Below are 22,578 nucleotides of genomic sequence, written 5' to 3'. Positions count from 1 at the left end.
ATACTAAGAAAAGACTTGTAGAAAATTTTTAATGTACATTTAGCATATAATATAATACATATAATATTTATGATAATGGATTCTTGTAATATAGTTGAAATAAGATCCAAGAACATTATAGAACTGTTGGTGAAAATATCAACTGATAGCCTGCAGCAGATAAAAATACTGGGTCTCATCAAAAATATTTTAAATATGACAGGAGAAGGCATTCTATCGTTTTAAAAATATGATGTGCCTATAACTAGAATACTAAATATAGTTCTCATCACTATACCTTAGGAAAGACTTAATGGGCTAGAAGTGAATAGATGTGTGTTTATATAAATGTATACCACATATAATTATTTCATTATGACATAGAAAAGCAAATGAAGTTCTACCATGTAAATAAAAAGTGTAAAACTCTTTAAGGCTGTAAAAATGAAAACTTAGGGAAGATATTACTAGTCAGTCTAAAATATACTAAAGTATGTATGATAACTAATTCCTGTTTCATGAGTGCTCACTGTGTTTTAAGCACTATTCTAAGCACTTTGCATGTATTAAGACATTTAATCCCTCCACAATACCTCTTCCAGTTGGTAATATTAATGTCCAAATGAAGCACAGAGAAGTCCAATAATTTGCCCTATGTGACACCGATAGTAAGTAATAGAGCTGAGATTAAAACACAGACATTTTGGCTTCAGGGAATGTACTCTTAGTCACTGCATGTGAAACACAAACCTAATTTTTAACATTGAGAGAGGCGCTTAATGAACTGGAAGGAGGTACATTTGAGGCAAATGAAAATAAGTATAAAATGAGCTAAAAACCTTGAAATCTGAAAACAAGACTTTGAATCCTAAAAGACAAAACACATTTAAAATATAAAAATAGGATCAAGAAGTCTTTATAAACTTTCACACACAGTAGCATAGAGCAGGAAAAGTAGGGTAAGTTGGGGTAGGTAAATCTGTAGCCTTGAGTGCGGCCTCAGTCAGTTACAGCCTCCCCCGGTGCCATGCTTGCTGCCAACACATACAGAGGCTGCAGAGGATGAGAAGCCTCTGGTCTCACCCCAGCTGGCACCCATTTCTCTTCCACATTTCAATGTGGAAGGCTCAGCCTTTTGTGTCCACCTGGGTGGAGGTTTTCTGTATTGAGTCATAAGCATCTACAGGGCAGAGAGCAGACCTTACCCAGGTCTCTTGGCGTATCACGCAACTCAGTGCCGCACTCAAGGTTTTTGATAGATTTTAATTTTGATAACTTGATGTGCTGCTATTTTCCTCAGTTTCACAATGTCATACACCCATAGGGTGTATTTTGAGGAATAAGAATGTGTTTTTGATCTATTTTCTTTTCACTGTTGATAAGAATTTGATTGAACACATGACTTCATGACATTGGAATAGGGAATGTCAATAAAATATTCTTTAGGGACATACCATATCTAAGGTTAATAACAGTTCATTTTTACTGAAGATTCTGACAAGGAATTTGTTCAGATTGGGTACATGATCATCCTGGGGATTTTCTTCCTACATCTAATCCACCCTCCTGAATCCATCAGGCCTTTGTTAACCTCGTGCTGCTGCTGCTTACTTTACCAGAGTGTCTGGTACAGCACACAATCACTGTCCTTTTCTAGGCATCAGTTAACAGGAAAAGGATATCATACACCATCTCCCTCGCTCCTCTCATATTCATTCTCTCTGTGAAATATGACCCTAGGCAGGAAAACACAGAGGAGGTTATCCAATGAAGAGTTGGGTAAAGTGGACACCAAGACTCACCTTTACTACATCTATTAAATATAATGTCCATCCCAGTTAGCAGGGAAATTTTTCCCAAAAGGCAGAATATGTCTTTTGTTGTAAAAATTGTGTACTTTAAAATCATATTGTTGGTTTTTGTATTCTCCTAAAAGTGAACTATCAACATTTGGTCTAGGCTGGTCTTGGGGAGAGTGTGACTCATATATTTTCACAAAATCTGGGTCACCTGGAATCCTTAAAATTGTGGAAGGTGGGGGAGAAAACACAGTTCTGCCATAGGCTCAGGAGTAGTAAAACCTAATCCAAGAAGAAACTAAATAGTTAGAAATCAAAATTTCAAAAAGCTATTATGTGTATACTACCTACTTTCTCTAAGCCATCATTTGCAGCTACAAGTTTACTTTCAGACTAATTTGTTCTCTTACACATGTCTATCGTTTGATGCCTCTGACAATGACAGGACACTACTTGATAAGCCACAGCCACTCCGCAGTGGGTCCCTTCTTCACACAGTGTAACCCGGTTTCCTTGTGGAAAGCACTTGTCTCCATCCCAAAGCACACTGCTTATGCTCATTATACACAGCAGTTACCCCATTTTTCCTCAGGTGTTTGTTTTCTTTTTTTAATAAATTTATTTATTTTGGCTGTGTTGTGTCTTCATTGCTGCGTGCAGGCTTTCTCTAGTGGTGGCAAGCAGGGTCTACTCTTCACTGTGGTGCGCGGGCTTCTCACTGCGGTGGTCTCTCTCGCTGTGGAGCATGGGCTCCAGGCACACGGGCCTCAGTAGCTGTGGCACGCAGGCTCAGTAGTTGTGGCACACAGGTCTAGTTGCTCCATGGCATGTGGGATCCTCCCGGACCAGGGCTCGAACCGATGTCCCCCGCATCGGCAGGCGGAGTCTCAACCACTGCACCACCAGGCAAGTCCCGCTTCCTTAGGTTTTTAGCTGTCTTCCCCACTAGATGGAGGAGTCTATTCTCTATTTGCCACTATTTCAAACACAGTGCATTGGTCTAACACTGTGCCTCACACAGAGTAGGCATGCTTCTTACACTGTATTTTCTTAACTTCAACTAATGAAAACCCACATACTCCCAGACTTGACCACAACATACCTCCCAGTCTACATTCTAGACTTTCAGAATGGTCTGTGAGAATAACAGGAGTCAAAGTTGGGTATATACACATTAAGAAGTAATGAGAAATGCTACATGTTGACAACTGAGTTGTTTAAATATATTCTAAAAGAGATGAGTGGCTGTCACTATTTAAAATGACGTGCATTTCCAATATAATTTGAAAATGGCTTCTTACCTTTAGTCATTTAACCTCAAAGCATTTTTGTTTGAATGAAACAAAAACTTTGGGAAAACAAAGATTGTTCTCTCAATAACAACCAAAATAGGCATAAAATTTTTTACATCATACTTATGCTTCAAACTCAGTGCCTAATGAAGTTATTTTAAATGATTCATCAAACTAAATATGCTTTCCTAATGCAAATTCTGAATTTAGTTTTTATTACATTTATAAACTCAATGTGTAGTAAAGAGTTTCTTCATAAACTTCCCCAGTGCAGACATAAAACAAGTGTAATCACGTTGTCCTTATTCATTCTGACACTCAAACAGTTGACATAGAATAATAAAAAGCTTTGCTGTCAGTATTTTGATAAATAACATGTTAATTATTAACTTCATACCTCCTTCAGAAGGTCCCCTTCATCATTCATCTCACACAGTTTTACTTAAGTTGGCTTAGGAAACCACAGTCTCCCCAACAAATGTATTCAACATGTATTTATATGTATACCCAAAACAAACACTGCAGATGATGAATTGCATAGAGGCTCTTTCCAGAGGGGTCTGACAGGTAACAAAAGATAAGCACCAGACTCTGATGTGTCATGCCCAAGGCACAATACACTAGAAATGCACTAGAAAAGTCTAATGACAAATGTTCATTTATGCCTGACTCCCTACAAACAAAGGATATACAAAGCTTAAAACTGTGTTGATCAACATTTTCTGCAACATACTGGTTTTGTTATATAACAATTGTATTCTGGAATGAAATCTATTGTTAGACTGAGATAATGAAATATTTATTAGACAACTATGCTATCGAAGTCCACAGACAAAAACATATTTGGAAAAATACACCTGTAAGTGACCCAGATTTTTACTGATGGCAAAGATCTACTTATTTGTAATTTCTATTTTTATTTTCCTTTCTAGCATCACTTCTAGTCTCTAAATTAATTCTGGTCCTGTGTTGTATAACTACTGTCATCTTTCTTTAGCCTTTTCAATTCTCCAAATGTCAGTCTCTGAAGAACCCCAGCCATTACAGCTGTCCACAATGAGCACAGAAATCATCTACAAGCTGCTCTACATGGTCCCAGAAACAATCCTAACTCAGTCAGAGGAAATAGGAAATGCTTTCTCAAAGGGAGTTTGCTGCCTTCAACCACAACTTCAAGTCTAGTTGATGGGGGATGGTAGGAGGCTTTTTCTGAATCCAGTCAAACCCTCTGTACCCTCCTCCTTGTGTGATGTATAGTCTCCACAGCTGATCACTCCTTTCCAGGGCGTCTAGGCCCAAGAAAGTCCAGGCCCAACTCCAACTGGTCAGCTGGGCCTGACTCTCTTGTTCTATCTCTGCAATTGCATAGTCATTATTTTATGTTTGTTGTAATCAACTCCACCTTTTCCTTTATTTCTTTGATCATCGTTCCAGTTGTCTCTCTTTCCTACCTTATGAATGTCAATATCTTCTCCATTTACCCTCTTTGTTTCTTTCTACTCAAACTGCAATATAAAATTCAAACATACTGTGTACAACAGTTGCTATATTGCTGAGAAATTTTTATCTCTGTTCTTAATTACAAAAATGAGTATTTGAAAGGGTTTTCATTTCTCTTTTAAAACTTAAAAAGCTTAAAATTAACCTATTTACCTGTTCACTTGGTTGTTTTTCATCCAAACCTAAATGCTGATTCTCTTTATAAAATTTAATAATGCATCTATCTATTTTGTAGAATCAAGATGAAGTAAAAACTTATACCTGAAGTTGCCAGATAATCAATATTATTTACATAAAACACAACAATCTAAATACAGTTTGCATCCACACCACAACTTTTTCCTAACCCTCCAAATTAATAACTCATCCTAATTCTAATATTTGAAGTAAAATGGAAAAATTGTTGTGTCATAAAACACGGAGTTGGTACATTTCTGACAAATAAATCAGATAAACTATTAGATCTTACTACGTTGTTAGAACTTAGTTATTCTTCATTTATAAGATTTTCCATGTCATGAAGAGCTGTCTTATCTGCCCAATAGAGGCATAAACTGCACATTATTAAGTCAAAGAGATCTTAATTCAGAGATTCTCATTTCTAGTGACAACCTACTCACTGAGCATCCTTCCAACTCTGTTGTACTCATTGGGCCTGTACGTCATCATCTAACCTACTAATCAAATTATCTTTAGCCCCTCCTCATTATAATTGGACTCTTCCTGCACTAAACCTCAAGATTAACTGTTTTAACAGCTCCCCCCCACCCCGCCCAGCTTCTTCTCCCACCAGTCTAGTTGTATACTGACTGTGGTTATTTTCACAATTGTTTATCATAGTTGTGCTGGTTATTGCATACATGCAATTTAATTAAATATTATGTAAACTAATATGAAGAAAGATATTTAACACTTCTTCAAATCTAAGCTGAATGTTTTAGAAAGACTTGAAAATATAATACATGCCATAGTTTGGGCTTCTATAACAAAATACCATAGAATGGGTAGCTTATAAACAATAGAAATTTATTTCTCACAGTTCTGGAGCCTGGAAAGTTCAAGATCAAGAACAGATTCAACATCTGGGGAGGGTAGCTTCCTGATTCATAGACAGCTGTCTTCTCACTGTGTCCTAACTTTGCAGAAGGGGTGAGGGAGCTCTCTGGAGTCTCTTCCATAAGGGCACTAATCCAATTTATGAGAGATCAGTTCATAGCAGTATATGTCAAATACAAATTGTTGAATTCCGTTTGGGTAGTATAAATGTAAAAAAAAATTAAAACAATTTGTTAAATTTAGAATTCTCTTTCAGATTGTCTTACAATGGTTTTTAAGACCTAGCATCCAAGAAACAAAAAACAAAAAATCTTATATTATTCTTATATGATGCACTATGATAATGGTTTTTTGCAAGAAAGACAATATGAGATTCAAACCAATGGATGTATACTCAAAAAAAGACATTGTTCTAAATTCAATATGTTGGTTAACAAATGTATAATTATACAACTCAATTTAAAATAATATGTTTAAAATATTTACTCTTTTTTATGATTCCTTATTTCTGCTGACTTTCTTGATTAACCAACCAATTTTCTTACCTGATTGTTTAGGATAAAATACATCTTTTACCTTTATAAGCTTTTCTTAAAAATGTTGATGAGGCCTTTTGGGGAGAAATGCCACATTTAATACATGCACTTACTTTTGCCTCTTTCAAAAAAAAAGTTAACAAAATACCATAAGCAAAAAGCGAGAAAAGAAAATGGAAATGGGGACAAAAGAAAAAAGATCTGGGTGGAATAAAGCAGTAAGAAAAATTGTACCAAACATTTAACAAAATTCAGAGAGCTATTCCCACATAATTAGTGAGGAAAACCAGGAAACAATGCAGTGTACCACATAGAACTTTCCAAAAATAAGAGAAATAAAACAAAGAAATGGAAAATAAGATAGAAGGGATTAAAAAAGAAAAAGATGACCAATCCAGGGGGTTCAACATATGAATAATAAAAGATTCTGAAAAAGATGAGAGAAAATAGAGGGAAATAAACCTTCAAAAATATTTATTTCCCAGAATTGAAGGGCATGAGTTTCCAGAATGAAATGGTACTCTGTATACCTAGCTAAGTAGATTGCAATTGATACAAAACTCACCGTCTTAAAATTTCAGAATGCTAGCACATACCATGGATGAGGAATCAGAATGAACTCAGACTTCTTAATAACATCACTGGAACTTAGAAAACAATGGAGAAAGAATTTCAGAATCATGTGGGAAATTGTCTAACCCATAATTCTATACTGAGTCAAAACTAACAATCAAGTGAAGAGCAAAATGAAGACATGTTTCACATACCACTCATATACTTTTCTCAAAAAACTGATGAAAGATGTGTTTCTCCGAAATAGGAAACCAATACAGAGGAAAACCATAAAACCAAGTAACAGGAGATCCAAATGGTGGAGAGTAAAGGGAATCCCCAGGAAATTGATAAGGTGAAATCTCAGAATGACAGCTGAATGACATATATGATAGTACTTTACTTTTATAAGCAGTAAAGTACTATCAGATATGTTCAGGACAAAAGCCCAAGAAATAATTTACAAGAAGAATAAGTTAATAAAATACTTCTTGTACATGAATGTTGGGAAATAATTGAGGTTGAATTTCTAATATATATATGGGATATTAAGCAACTAGGAAAAAAAGACAATTATTAACTCTGAAACCACACACCTTGGATAGGACTTGAAGCCAGCTGCACTTCAGATTGGGACTTGAACCCACAGTCTCTGACATAGAAGGGAACGCAAACCCACAGTCTTTTGATTGAAACTGTACACCTGGCCACAGGACTTACTGAAGCTCAGGTTCTTTTGTCTTGGCACAGAGAGAATTCAGCAAGAGGCAAAGTGACAGGCAAAAAATGAGTTTATTAGCGAGGGATGCTTGTGAGAGATACAAGCAAGTAGGCAAGAGAGCGCAGCCCTAAGAACAAAGAGCGTTACATTTTTAAAATCAAAGAAAATTGGGAGGAGATAAGACTCCCTTCTTCCTCATTTTTGGGTAGACATCAAGGCTTATGTCATTAGTTCCTCCTTTGACCCTATATCGTATAACAGGGACTGTCATGGTGCTATTTAAATCATAGGTATATTAACAAAATGGTGGTAACGTATACTAAAATATGGTGATTCATCCCAGGTTTTTTTATAATGTCCCCTTTCACCTAGTTTCTTTCCCCTTTCACCTGTATTCCTGTCTTGGTTACATGCAGAGATTCTACTCTTCAAGGACCACTAACTCCCTGACTTCATGTAACAAGATTCAGACCCCATATCTATTGTCATGTGTTTTAATTATCAGGGTTTGTGGCTTGAGTGTGCCTGGTGCTTAAATGCACCTGGTCTTCCTTCAAGGTAAAATAAATTGTTGCTAGGCTACTGGATTATTTTCTTAAGTGGTCACTGGCTTACAACAGTCTTCCAAACTCCCTTAAAATTCCCTTTCTTCCTTTAATCTTCTAGTAGGATTTCTAAACTAACTGTTTAATTATACTACTCTATGCCTATCAACTCCATGGAAAAGAAAAAATTATATGAGCAAGAAAAAATTATCATATAATAATACTACATGGCTCAATTGTGGATAGCTTTACAATTGTGAATTACATTCACAATGTAAAGACTAAATATTTGTTCTACTAAAATCACAATACTTTATTAAGATGATTAGGAAAATTGAAAGTGTGCATGTGCATTCAGGGAGGAGGGAGGAAAAAGAGCTAAATCCTCATTTATCCAATGTGAGAAGTCAGTAGTTAATGCCAAACAATTACAGAGGAATAAATAGTAATTTAAGTACAATTTTTAGACATATGGAGTACAAACAAAAGATATAGCTAAAGAAATTGAGAATGGATGTCTTTGGAGGAGAAAAAGAGGTAGAACAAAGAACTGTTTAACTCTTTATGGGCATTTATAACTTTAATGATTGGAGACAAGTTGTCAGAGTAGAACAACTTGAGCTCGCCTCCTCTCATGAAAGCAAAATCGCAATGAACTGCTGAACAACCATCAAAAAAAATGACTGGAACCTACCAAAAAAGATATTCTACATCCATAGAAAAAGAAGAAGCCACAATGAGACAGAAGGCAGGGGCACTTTTGCAATATAATCAAATTCCATGCCTGCCAGGTGGGTGACCCACAAACTGGAAAATAATTATATTGCAAAGGTTCTCCCACAGAAGTGAGCGTTCTGAGACCAACATCAGGCTCCCAAGCCTGGGGTCTGGCATCAGGAGGATGATTCCTCAGAGCATTTGACATTGAAGGCCAGCAGGGCTTCAGTTCAGGAGCTCCACAGGACAGGGGGAAACAGAGACTCAACTATTGGAGGGTTCACACAATTTTCACATGGACTGGGACCCAGGGCAAAGCAGGGACACCATAGGACCCTGGGCCAGACCTAACTGCAGGTTTTGGAGTGTCTCCAGGGGAGGAGGGAGTCAGCTATGGCCCACTGTGGGAGGCAAGGACACTGGAGGTTGAAGCCCCTAGTGAATATTCCTAGGCATGATCACTTCTGTAGGTCACCATTTTGGCACCAAGACCTGGTCCCACTCAACAGCCTGCAAGGTCCAGGGCTGGGGCACCTCAGGCCAAACAAGCAACATGGTGGGAACACAGCACCACCCATCAGGCAGGCTGCATAAAGTCCTCCTGAGCCCACAGCCACCACTAGACACACCCCTTGACGTAGCCCTGCCCACCAGAGGGACAAGACCCAGCTCCACTCACCAGTGAGCACCAGTCCCTCCTACCAAGAAGCCTGCACAAGCCCCTGGACCAACTTCACCCATGAAGGGGAAGACACCAGAAGCAAGAAGAACTACAATTCAGCATCCTGCAGAATAGAGACCATGATGCAGAACACTAGACAAAATGAGACGGCAGAGAAATATGTTCCAGGTGAAGGAACAAGATAAAACCCCAGAAGAACACCGATGTGAAGTGGAGGTAAGCAATCTGCCTGAAAAAGAATTCAGAATAATGATAGTAAAGATGATCCAAGATCTCAGAAAAAGAATGGAGGCACAGATGGAGAAGATATAAGAAATGTTTAACAAAGAGCTAGTAGATTTAAAGAACAAACAAACAGAGATGAACAATACAATAACTGAAATGAAAAAATATGCTAGAAGGAATCAATAGCAGAATAACTGAGGCAGAACAATGAATAAGTGAGCTAGAAGACAGATTGGTGGAAATCACTGCTGTGGAACAGAAAAAGAAAAAAGAAATGAGGACAGTCTAAGAGACTTCTAGGACAACATTAAACACACCAACATTCACATTATAGGGGTCCCACAAGGAAAAGAGAGAGAGAGAGGGCCTGAGAAAATATCTGAAGAGATAATAAATGAAAATTTCCCTAACATGGGAAAGGAAACACTCACTCAAGTCCAGGAAGCATAGAGAGTCCCATACAGGACAAACCCAAGGAGGAACACACCAAGACATATATTAATCAAATTGACAAAAAAACAGAAAATATTAAAAGCAGCAAGAGAAAAGCAACAAATAACATACAAGGGATTCCCCATAAGGCTATCAGCTGATTTCTCAGCAGAAACTCTGCAGGCCAAAGGGAGTGGCACAATATATTTAAAGTGATGAAAGGGAAAAACCTACAACAAAGAGTACTCCACAACAAGGCTCTCATTCAGATTTGACAGAGAAATCAAAATTTTACAGACAAGCAAAAGCTAAGCAAATTCAGCACCACCAAAGCAACTTTACAGCAAATGCTAAAGGAACTTCTCTAGGCAGAAAAGAAAAGCCCACAAATAGAAACAAGAAAATTATAAATGGTAAAGCTCACCAGTAAAGGTAAACATACAGTAAAGGTAAGAAATCATCCACACATAAATACGATATCAAAACAAGCAATTGTGAGAAGAGGAGAGTGCAAATGCAGGATGTTGGAAATGCACATGAAATTAAGAGACCAGCAACTTAAAACAATGTTGTATGTATATAGACTGCTCTATCAAAACTTCATGGTAACCTTAAACCAAAAATCTACAATAGATACACACACAAAAAAGAAAAAGCAACCCAAACGCAACACTAAAGACAGACATCAAATCACAAGACAATAGACTAAAAGAGAAAGGGGAAAAACCTACAAAAACAAATCCAAAACAATTAACAAAATGGTAATAAGAACATACATATTGATAATTACCTTAAATGTAAATGGATTAAATGCTCCAACCAAAAGACATAGACTGGTTGAATGGATACAAAAATAAGACCCATCTATACACTGTCTAGAAGAGAACAACTTCATCTCTAGGGACACATACAGACTGAAAGTGAGGGGATGGAAAAAGGTATTTTAGGAAAACGGAAATCAAAAGAAAGCTGGAGTAGCAGCACTCATATCAGAAAAAAATAAGCTTTAAAATAAAGACTGTTATAAGAGGCAAAGAAGGACACCACATAAAGATCAAGGGATCAATCCAAGAAGAAGATATAACAATTGTAAATATATATGCATGCAACATAAGAGCACCTCAAAATATAAGGCAAATGCTAACAGCCATAAAAGGGGAAACTGACAGTAACACAAAAATAATGGGAGAGTTTACCACCCCACTTTCATCAATGGATAGACAATCCAGACAGAAAATCAATAAGGAAACACAGGCCTTAAATGACACATTAGGGCTTCCCTGCTGGAGTGGTTGAGAGTCCACCTGCCAATGCAGGGGACACGGGTTCGTGCCCCAGTCCGGGGAGATCCCACATGCTGCGGAGCGGCTGGGCCTGTGAGCCATGGCCACTGAGCCTGCACATCTGGAGCCTGTGCTCCACAACAGGAGAGGCCATAACAGTGAGAGGCCCGCGTACCGCAAAAAAAAAAAAAAAAAGACACATTAGATCAGTTGGAATTAATTGATATTTATAGAGCATTCCATCTGAAAGCAGCAGAATATACATTCTTTTCAAGTGAATATGGAACGTTCTCCAGGATAGACCACATCCTAAGCCACAAAGCTAGCCTAAGTAAGTTTAAGAAAATTGAAGTCATATCAACCATCTTTCCTGACCAAAAATGCTCTGAGATTAGAAATCTCATACAAGAAAAAAAACTGTAAAAAACACAAACATGTGTAGGCTAAACAACATGTTACTAAGCAACCAATAGATCGCTGAAGCAATCAAAGAGGAAATAAAAAACACCTAGAAACAAATGAAAAAAACCACATGATGATCCAAAACCTTTAAGACAAAGCAAAAGCAGTTCTAAGAGGGAAGTTTATAGAAACAAATGAAACAAATGAAAAAAACCACATGATGATCCAAAACCTTTAAGACAAAGCAAAAGCAGTTCTAAGAGGGAAGTTTATAGCGATACAATATTACCTCAGGAAATAAGAAAAATCTCAAATAAACAACCTAGCCATACACCTAAAGCAACTAGAGAAAGAACAAACAAAACCCAGAGTTAGTAGAAGGAAATAAATCATAATGATGAGAACAGAAATAAATGAAATAGAGATGAAGAAAACAATAGAAAAGATCAATGAAACTAAAACCTGGTTCTTTGAAAAGATACACAAAATTGATAAACCTTTAGCCAGCCTCATCAAGAAAAAAGGAATAGTGCTCAAATCAATAAAATTAGAAATGAAAAAGAAGTTACAAGACACCCCGGAAATATAAAGGGTCATAAGAGGCTACTACCAGCAACAATATGCCAATAAAATGGACAACCTAGAAGAAATGGACAAATTCTTACAAAGGTGCAATCTTCCAAGACTGAATCAGGAAGAAATAGAAAATATGAACAAACCAATCACAAGTACTGAGATTGAATCTGTGATTTTAAAATGCCCAACAAACGAAAGCCCAGGAACAAACGGCTTCACAGGCAAATTCTATCAAACATTTAGAGAAGAGTTAACACCTATACTTCTGAAACTATTTCAAAAAATTGCAGAAAAAGGAACATTTTCAAACTCTTTCTATGAGTCCACCATCACCCTGATACCAAAACCAGATAAAAATGCCAGAAAAAAAAAAAGGAAATTTACAGGGCAATATCACTGATGAACGTAGATACAAAAATCCTCAACAAAATACTAGGAAACAATCCAACAATATAGTAAAAGGATCATACACCATGATCAAGTAGGATTTATCCCAGGGATGCAAGGATTTTTCAATATCCACAAATCAATCATTGTAATACATCATATTAACAAATTGAAGAATTAAAACAATATGACCATCTCAATAGATTCAGAAAAAGCTTTTGCCAAAATTCAACATGCATTTATGATAAAAACTCTCCATGAAGTGGGCATATGTAAGTTCCCTACCTCAACATAATAAAGACAATATATGACAAACCCACAGTTAACATCATACTCAATGGTGAGAAGCTGAACTCTTTCCTCTAAGATCAGGAAAAAGAAAAGGATGTCCACACTTACCATTTTATTCAACATAGTTTGGGAAGTCCTAACCATGTCAATCAGAGAAGAGAAAGAAATAAAGATTCCAAATTGGAAAAGAAGTAAAACTGTCACTGTTTACAGATGACATGATACATAGAGAATCCTAAAGATGCTACCAGAAAACTACTAGAGCTCATCAATGAATTCAGTAAAGTTGCAGGATACAAAATTAACACAGAGAAATCTCTTGCATTTCTATACATTAACAACAAAAGATCAGAAAGAGAAATTAAGGAAACAAATACCATTTACCATTGCATCAAAAAGAATAAAATACCTATGAATAAACCTACCTAAGGAGGCAAAAGACCTGTACTCTGAAAACTATAAGACACTGATGAAAAAAATCAAAGATGACACAAACAGATGGAAAGATATACCATGTTCTTGGATTGGAAGAATCAATATCATCAAAATGACTATACTACCCAAGGCAATCTACAGATTCAATGCAATCCCTATCAAATTACCAACAGAATTTTTCACAGAACTAGAACAAAAAATTTTACAATTTGTATGGAAACAAAAAAGACCCTGAATAGACAAAGCAATCCTGAGAAAGAAAAATGGAGCTGGAAGAATCAGGCTCCCTGACTTCAGACTCTACTATAAAGCTACAGTAATCAAAACAGTATGGTACTGGCACAGGGACAGAAATATTGATTAATGGAAGGGGGTAGAAAGCCCAGAAATAAACCCACTCACCTATGGTCAATTAATCTATGACAAAGAAGAAAAGAATATACAATGGAGAAAAGACAGTCTCTTCAATAAGTGGTGCTGGAAAAACTGGACAGCTACATGTAAAAGAATGAAATTAGAACATTCTCTAACTCCATAGATAAAAATAAACTCAAAATGGATTAAAGACCTAAATGTAAGACCAGATACTATAAAACTCTTAGAGGAAAATATAGGCAGAACATTTTGACATAAATTGCAGTGAGATCATTTTTTCAAAATTTATATTACATGTTTATTAAGACAAGGAACTATATATATATAAAAATTCTGCTTAAGGCATATTTGGAGATAAACCATTGTACAAATTATTGCCCAACTGAAACCACAGTGCATAAAAGACTCTCTAAAAAGGTTAAAGTAAACCAGGTGCATTTACCTGACTTAGGTTATAAATGTAGACTCAAAGACAAAAATAGATTTTTCGTCAAAGTATGCAGCAGTTTGAAAATTTTGGCCTCATTTGGCACCTTTAGAACCAAGACTTACCAAGCACCATTGTTTAGGCTATTAAAACACATTTTCTGTACCTGATTTTCTTCTTCTTCTTCTAAGATCGTAATAACGGCTTTTAGAAGAGAATACAAGGTGATCTTTATGCTTATATTGCATTGAAACAATTCAAGGCTTTCTGGTCTTCCCTCCCCCACACTCACTGATCTAATTTATACCCTGATATCCACCACTTCCAGTCGCCCCCTTGGTGTTTTCGAAGTCCAGGAATATATATTCAAGTTAGATTTAGAATTGGAATGATAGAAGATCCAGTCACAGACCCCATCTGTTCTTTGTCGTTTGGTTTCCTCAGGTCTCCTGATTATCCATTCACAAGTTCACTCGTTGGGAACTTGACCATGATTGTAGTGCTTTCCAGCTGGGTTCCTTCCCTCACCAGAAAGACAGTGTGAAAGGTAAAAAATACTGAATTATCTTCTGGCAAGGTGGGTCATACCCACTGTTTTGGGATTTAAAAGTGCCTCTTCACGTGTAAGGCGAAGTGGTCCAAACTCACAAATGCTGGGTCGCACTTCTGGCACGGGAAGGGGTGGTGCCCGGTGTGTTGGCGGTAGTGCCTGGTCAGTTCATCTCAGAGGGCAGATTTCTACTCACGGCCGTCCCAGTCACTGTGGTAAGGTTTCTCACCTGGGTGGGCTCACAGGTGTGTGCCTTGAGATGAGAACTCTTCCTGTAGGTTTTGCCGCAGCCTGCATAATCCCAGGTGTGAGTGACCATCCTTTTCTGGGGCCACGACGTTCTTCCCTCTTTGGCTCAGGTTCCTCCCACATGCAGGAACTGGGTGGCATGGGCTCTTGGTAATGGAGCGGTGGGACCTGCGGCTGCATCTGGTAGGGCAGGAAGGGAGGGTAGTTGGGTGGGGATGGAAGCCTGGGGTAGCAGCAGGGCAGGATGACTGCTGCTCAGCAGTTCCTCGGCACCCAGGGTTGGGGTACTCCTGCTGCGGAGCTGCGACCCCAGGGGAAAGTCATGCGCCAGCAGCCGGTGGCCATTGCTGAGAGGGGGTCCAGTGACCAAGTGGGCCTCTAGGGTCAGAACGACAGGATGCATGAGGAGACAGCCTCACGCTTGATCTTGGGGCACAAGCGGGGCAGCCCACCACTGTAGGGTGCCACCACCACCAAGTGGCTGCCATCCAGGCTGCCTTTGCTAACACCGATGATCAGGGGCACTCAGCAACGCCTTCAACACAAACTTGCCCATCAAGGTGCTCATCAAGCCACCTGACAGCTGCGGCTGCTACCATGGGGTGTACACTGGGTCCAATTCGGGCCACAGGAGCTCAGCCACGCAGCAGCCAGAGGGGTTCACGTGGTTGATGTCTGCCAGGTTGAAGGGAGCTGTTGCAGGGGGTGCAGATTCCCGGCCATGGAGCAGGCCACCGCCCTTTCTGCCTGGCTCCAAGCCTGGGTCTCCCCCAGCCTGGTCTGGACAGCTGAAGCTGCAGGTGGAGGGTGCACAGGCAGGACCGCTGCTCGAAGGGGAGGACGAGGATGAGGCTGATGCCGACAACACGGTGGAAACCACTGGCTCATGATGGGACAGCGAGTTGGAGAGATTAAAGTCCAGGTCCAGGAGATCACTGAACTCCTCTGTCTCCCTCCAGGGTAGGAGAGCTGGGTTGCTCTGTCGCAAGCCACGCTGACTCTGCCACTCTGCAGGTCGGTGGCCACGGTCGCCGCCGCCAGGTCGTAGGGGCAGACGGGAAGCCCCGGGGGGAAGTCACTTCACGTGGGAGAGCTCCCCCACCCACGGTTATTTAGGACACCTGCTGGATGCAGTGTCTTCCCCCTTCCCTGGGGGCCGGACGGGACAGTGGAGAAGGATGGGAGCAGTGCGCTGCTGACAGCCAAGTCAGACTCGCCAGGTGGCTGCCTCATTAATGTGGGTGCCCAGAAGGTCCTCAGGAGTCCGAAGCAGTGGGGGTGCCCGAACACCAAAGTCAACAAAGAGGAAAAAAGACTTAGAAACGAGGCCAAAGCCAAAAACCCCAAATTGCCCGAGATCCTTCTTTGGATTAAATATAAAGGGGAAATTACTTTTAAAAAAAAGTTCCTTTGTATACAAAAGTTCTTAGAAAAGTTGTAAACCCATAAAAATAGATAATCAGCAAGATGAGGAAGTAGGTCTGATGGCCGGGCTGTGCTCTCTTCCACTCAGCAGCGTCCACACCACGCCCTGTCTCCCATGTGGAGGAGGGATATATTAGGAGTTGGGGATTGACATCTACACACTACTATCTATAAAATGGATAATCAACAAAGACCTACTGTAGAGCACAGGGAATGCTACTCAATATTCTGTGATAATCTACATGGGGAAAGATCTGAAAAAGAATGAATATAGGTATATGTATACCTGAATCACTTTGCTGTGCACCTGAAACTAGCACAACATGGTAAATCAACTATACTCCAACATAAAATTAAAAATATGAAAATGGGGGCATAGAGAAATGAATAAATTGTTGACATTCTTTCTTCAAAAAGCAGTTCTTTCAATTGTATTTATTTGATCTTTCTTTATTTGATGATATCTTATTTAATTTATGTACAGTTAGTCACTCTATCCTCTGGCTTTCATATAACTATATAGTGCTCATCAAGTTTTACTGTATTTTATCTGTTTTTATATCTCCCACCTAAGCTGTGAATTTCTAGAGTTTCACATAGCAGAGGGTTCACATCCTAGAATTTGGATTCTCTTTTGTAACTTGAGCACCTGGAACACTGCCTATTTCATTACAAGAGATCAGTATACATTTGTTGAATGAATGAATGATATATGAGAAAAATGGAACTTATTATCTAGGAAAAAATGTTACATTTCTATTATGAGAATTAAGTATGTATTGCCAAAGAACAAATACTCTTTTATGCTGTGCCAAATCAAATTTTTATGATGACCTAGTTTCTGGTGATATCCTCTATACTCCTGTCAATCACCATAGCCACAGTGCCTTCTTTCTATTAGATAAAGGACTGAAAACATCTACTGTCAGACATCTTCACCCATAAGTAATTATTTATATTCATAATTTTTTTTCAGATAAAGTTAGAGCCCTTCACACAATTTACACACCAAACACTTTAGTGTTCTCTAACCACATTCCTGATTTAGAATGTAATCTGTATTATCTACTCCTGTTTCGGGTTTGTTAAGAATCATTCTAGGGGAGTCATTTAAGATTCACAAAATTAACTTGATATTTGTACCACATTGCCTCCTAGATAGTAGACAGAATTAAAGATAAGTTGTACCTTCTACTTGAGTCTAGATGACTTATGAATAATTTTGTCTGCAAAACAGATATAATTGTAATCTATATACAAATATATTTTTAAAAACCATAATGACATTAGATTCTCAAATAATAGGGCCCAAGATCATTTGAAGACTTTAGTTTCCATTGTATACTGGCTATTATAAAGGATGATAGATAATAATCTAAATGGTATATATCGCCTGTCCATTGGTGTGTTTTATGTTACAACACAATAAATAAATTTCTGATGGTATCATAAATTTTAAAGTAATATGTCTTTAATTAAGCAAACATGTTTTAGAAAAAGAAATAAAAATTTTTAAAAACTTCCCAAAAAACTTTCCTCTGCTCATTAACCGAGCTTCTTCAATGAGAGCCCATGTGCCTACACAGCACAGTGTATATCAGTCTCTTCACTTTGGAACTGTGACCTAGATGAAGCTGGAGTATCCACACTGCTTCCTCCACTCCAGTTGTAAAAGTTTGTAATTACAACAAAAGCTTTAAGGATTTAACAAATATTTAGCACTGCTACATTATTGTAATGAATAAAGTAAGATAGACTTAAATAGTTCTTAGAGTGAACTTCTAAGTACTTTACAGATAGTAACTCATTTAATTACCAAAACCAATGAGGTAACACCATTACTACCACCATTTTACAGAGGGGGCAACTGAGGCACCGAAATCTTAAGTGTCTTGTGGAAGCCTCACACAGCTAGTAAGTGGCACAACCAGGATATGAACTCCAATAGCCTGTGCCCAGAGTCCATACCCTCAACCACAAAGGCAAGATGGGAAGGAATCCAGACTTTTAAAAAATTCAGCACCTAAGAAACCATAAATAGATGCATAAATATAAGGTGAGGAAGCTTCAATAACCCTTTTCTCTTTTCATTAGTGAGACTGTCAGGAGCCATTCAGATTAAAGAAGCTCTATTCGTATCATTTCTTTGTCTCTAAAATTGTCCCATCTGAGTGGGAAATTTATTTGACCACTTACAGCAAAAATCAAATTGTCAATCGATTTTATGAGTGCACAGGTGTTTTAGAGTTTTTAGGAGTGATGTTTGATATATATTTAGCATTTCTAAATAGTAAAATCTTCAGTTGGAAGTCTACATGGGAGGAAATATAATTCTTTCATTTGTAGAAAGTGAGTGATAGCTGAAAGTTTAAGGAAAGGAAAAATTTCAGAATGGCATTTATAGAGAATCTGAAACCAAAATGTATTTCACATACTTTTGTCTCTTCTTTTTCAGAAATTGCCAATTTGATTTTTTTTCTCAATTTTTCAGAGAGAAAGAAAATACCTTGAAAGGAAAAGAATGCTTAAAAGGAAATATTTAAAAGATACTTAGCAAGCACGTGTGAATCTGAAGAATAAATCTGTTTTTTTGTTGTTATTGCTCCTGTAAATTTTATAAAAATTTGATCATATAAGCAACATAATACTCTATAATGGAAAAAATCAAATTCATTTAACTATCTTTCTATGCATGGTAATCTGGTTGCTTTTTTATTCTTAAGATGGATTATATTCTTTTTTTATTGAGGTATAGTTGATGTAAAAAAATATATGTTACAGGTGTACAACATAGTGATTCACAATATTTAAAGGTTATACTCCATTTATAGTATTATAAAGTATTGGCTATGTTCCCTGTGTTGTACAATATATCCTTGTAGCTTATTTATTTTATATATAATAGTTTGTATCTCTTATCCACTACCTCTATCTTGCCCCACCCCCTTTCCCTCTCCCCACTGGTAACCACTAGTTTGTTGTCTATATCTGTGAGTCTGTTTCTGTTTTGTTATATTCACTAGTTTACTTAACATTTTAGTTTCCACATTTAAGTGATACATACAGTATTTGTTTGTCTTTGACAGACTTATTTCACTAAACCTAATACCCTGCAAGCCCATTCATGTTGTCTCAAATGGCAAACTTCCATTCTTTTTTGGCTGAGTAATATTCCATTGTATATATATATATACCACATCTTCCTTATCCATTCATCTGTTGATGGACACTTAGGTTGCTTCTTATCTGGGAAATTATAAAGAATGCTGCTGTGAACATTGAAGTGTATGTATCTTTTCAAATTAGTGTTTCCATTTTTTTTCAAATATATGCCCAGGATTGGAATTGCTGGGTCATACAGTAGTTCTAGTTTTAGTTTTTTAAGAAACCGTCTTACCATTTTCTACAGTGGCTACACCAATTTATATCCCCAGAAACAGTGTATGACTGTTCCCATTTCTCCACATCCTCACCAACATTTTTATTTGTGGTCTTTTTGACAATAGTCATGCTAACATGAGGTGTGAGGTGAAATCTCATTCTCGTTTTAATTTACATTTCTCTGATGATTACTGATGTTTAGCATCTTTTCATGTGCCTGTTGGCCAACTGTATGTCTTCTGTGGAAAAATGTATATTCAGGTCCTCTGTGTATTTTTTAATTGGGTTGTTTGTGTTTTTGATGTTGAGTTGTATGATCTATTTATATATTTTGGGTATTAACCACTTTTGCAAATATTTTCTCCCATTCAATAGCTTGTCTTTTCATTTTGTCCATGGTTTTCTGTGCTGTACAAAAGCTTTTGTGTCTAATTAGGTCACATCTATTTATTTTTGTTTTTATCTCCTTTTCTTTAGGAGTCAGATCTAAAAAATATATTGCTACCATTTATGTGAAAAAGTGTTCTGTGTTTTCTTCTAGGAATTTTATGGTTTCTGGTCTTATATTTAGGTCTTTAATCCATTTTGAATTTATTTTTGTATATGGTGAGAGGAATGTTCTGATGTCATTCTTTTACATGTGGCTGTCCAGTTTTCCCAGCACCACTTATTGAAAAGACTGTCTTTTCTGTATTGTATATTCTTGCCTTCTTTGTCATATATTAATTGATCATTCTGTTCCATTGGTCTACGTGTCTATTTTTTGTGCCAGTACCATAATGTTTTGATTATTGTAGCTTTGTGGTATTGTTTGAAATCAGGGAGCAGGATACCTCCAGCTTTGATCTTTTTTCTCAAGATTGTTTTGGCTATTCAGGGTCTTTAGTGTTTCCATACAAATTTTAAAACTATTTGTTTTAGTCCTGTGACAAATGCCATTGTTATTTTGATAGGAATTGGATTGAATCTGTAGATTGTCTTGGGTACCATGGTCACTTTAACAACATAAAATCTTCCAATTTATGAACACGGTATATCTTTCCATCTGTTTGTGTCATCTTCTGTTTCATTCATCAGTGTTTTACAGTTTTCTGAGTACAGATTTTTACCTCCTTAGGTAGGTTTATACATAAGTATTTTATTCTTTTTGATGCAGTGGTAAATGGGATTGTCTCCTTAATTTCTCTTTCTGATAGTTTATTGTTAGTGCATAGAAATGCAACAGATTTCTGTATGTTAATTTTATAACCTGAAACTTTACCAAATTCATTGCTGAACTCTAGTAGTTTTCTGTAGTGTCTTTAGGATTTTCTATGTATAGTTCACATCATCTGCAAACAGTGATGGTTTTACTTCTTCTTTTCCAATTTGGATTCTTTTTATTCCTTTTTCTTGTCTGATTAATGTGGCTAGGAGTTCCAATACTGTGTTGAATAAATGTGGTGAGTATGGCTATCCTTGTCTTGTTCCTGATCTTAGAAAAAAATTTTTCTCCTTGATAAGTATAATGAGTATGTATGTTTCCTCTATACCCACTTTCTGGAGAGTTTTTATCATAAATCAGTGTTGAATTTTGTCAAAAGCTTTTTCTGCATCTACTGAGATGATCATAGGGTTTTTATTCTTCAATTTGTTAATGTGGTGATTGACTGACTTGCAGATATTGAAAAATACTTACATCCTTGGGATAAATCCCACTAGATCATGGTGTATGATCCTTTTAATGTATTGTTGATTTAAGTTTGCTAATATAATGTTGAGGAGTTTTGCATCTATGTTCATCAGTGATATTGGCCTATAATTTTTTTTGTGTCTGTGTGATATCTTAGTCTGGTTTTGATATCAGTGTGAGGCTGAACTCATAGAATAAGTTCAGAGACATTCCTTCTTCTGCAATTTTTTGGAACAGTTTGAGAAGGATAGTTGTTAAATCTTCTCTAAATGTTTAATAGAATTCACTGTAAAGCTATCTGGTCCCGAACAGTTTTGGGGGGCAGTTTTTAAATTACCGATTCAATTTTTATTACTGGTAATTGGTCGGTTCATATTTTCTATTTCTTCCTGCTTCAGTCTTGGGAGATTATACATAATTTGTCCATTTCTTCTAGGTTGTCCATTTTATTGGCATATAGTTGTTTGCAGTAGTCTCTTATGATCTTTTGTATTTCTGTGGTGTCAGTCATAACTTCTCCTTTTTCACTTCTGATTTTATTGATTTGGGTCCTCTATTTTTTTTTTCTTTCTTGATGGGTCTGGCTAAATGTTTATCAATTTTGTTTGTGTTTTCAAAGAACCAGCTCTTAGTTTCATTGATCTTTTCTACTGTTTTCTTAGTCTCTATTTCTGCTCTGATCTTTATGATTTCTTTCCTTCTATTAATTTTAGGATTTGCTTATTCTTCTTTTTCTAGTTCCTTTAGGTCTAAGTTTGGGTTGTTTATTTGAGTTTTTCATGTTTCCTGAGGTAAACGTGTTGCTATAAACTTCCCTCTTAGAACTGCTTTTGCTGCATCCCATAGATTTTGGATTGCTGTGTTTTTGTTTTCATTTGTATCCAGGTATTTTTTTATTTCCTCTTTGATTTCTTCAGTGATCCATTGATTCTTCAGTAGCATATTGTTTAGCCTCCAAGTGTTTGTTTCATAGTTGTTTTCTAGTCTTATAGCATTGTGTTTCAGAAAAGATGCTTGATATGATTTCAATTTTCTTAAATTTACCAAGGCTTATTTGTGGCCTAGTATGTGATATATCCTGGAAAATGT

At 37.1% G+C, this 22,578-nt stretch overlaps 1 protein-coding gene and 1 pseudogene across 2 annotated transcripts in view; both read right to left on the bottom strand.

Moving 5' to 3' along the window:
- LGSN (lengsin, lens protein with glutamine synthetase domain) overlaps positions 1–3,497 on the bottom strand; it is a gene marked incomplete at both ends in the record, with an annotated part of 29,282 nt that extends 25,785 nt beyond the window's left edge. The window contains one exon of the mRNA XM_082855554.1: positions 3,468–3,497. Coding sequence (XP_082711680.1) covers positions 3,468–3,497 — 30 coding nt within the window. The remainder of the gene's footprint in view (positions 1–3,467) is intronic.
- Positions 3,498–14,815: 11,318 nt separating this feature from the next.
- LOC309971952 (Krueppel-like factor 4) lies at positions 14,816–16,244 on the bottom strand (annotated as a pseudogene). Its single transcript has one exon. The product of its transcript is annotated as a Krueppel-like factor 4 (transcript).
- Positions 16,245–22,578: the final 6,334 nt, after the last annotated feature.

The sequence above is a fragment of the Leucopleurus acutus genome, assembly GCF_964270905.1.
Source record: "Leucopleurus acutus genome assembly, chromosome: 15".
Lineage (NCBI taxonomy): Eukaryota > Metazoa > Chordata > Mammalia > Artiodactyla > Delphinidae > Leucopleurus > Leucopleurus acutus.
This window is presented reverse-complemented; position numbering and strand designations above follow the sequence as displayed.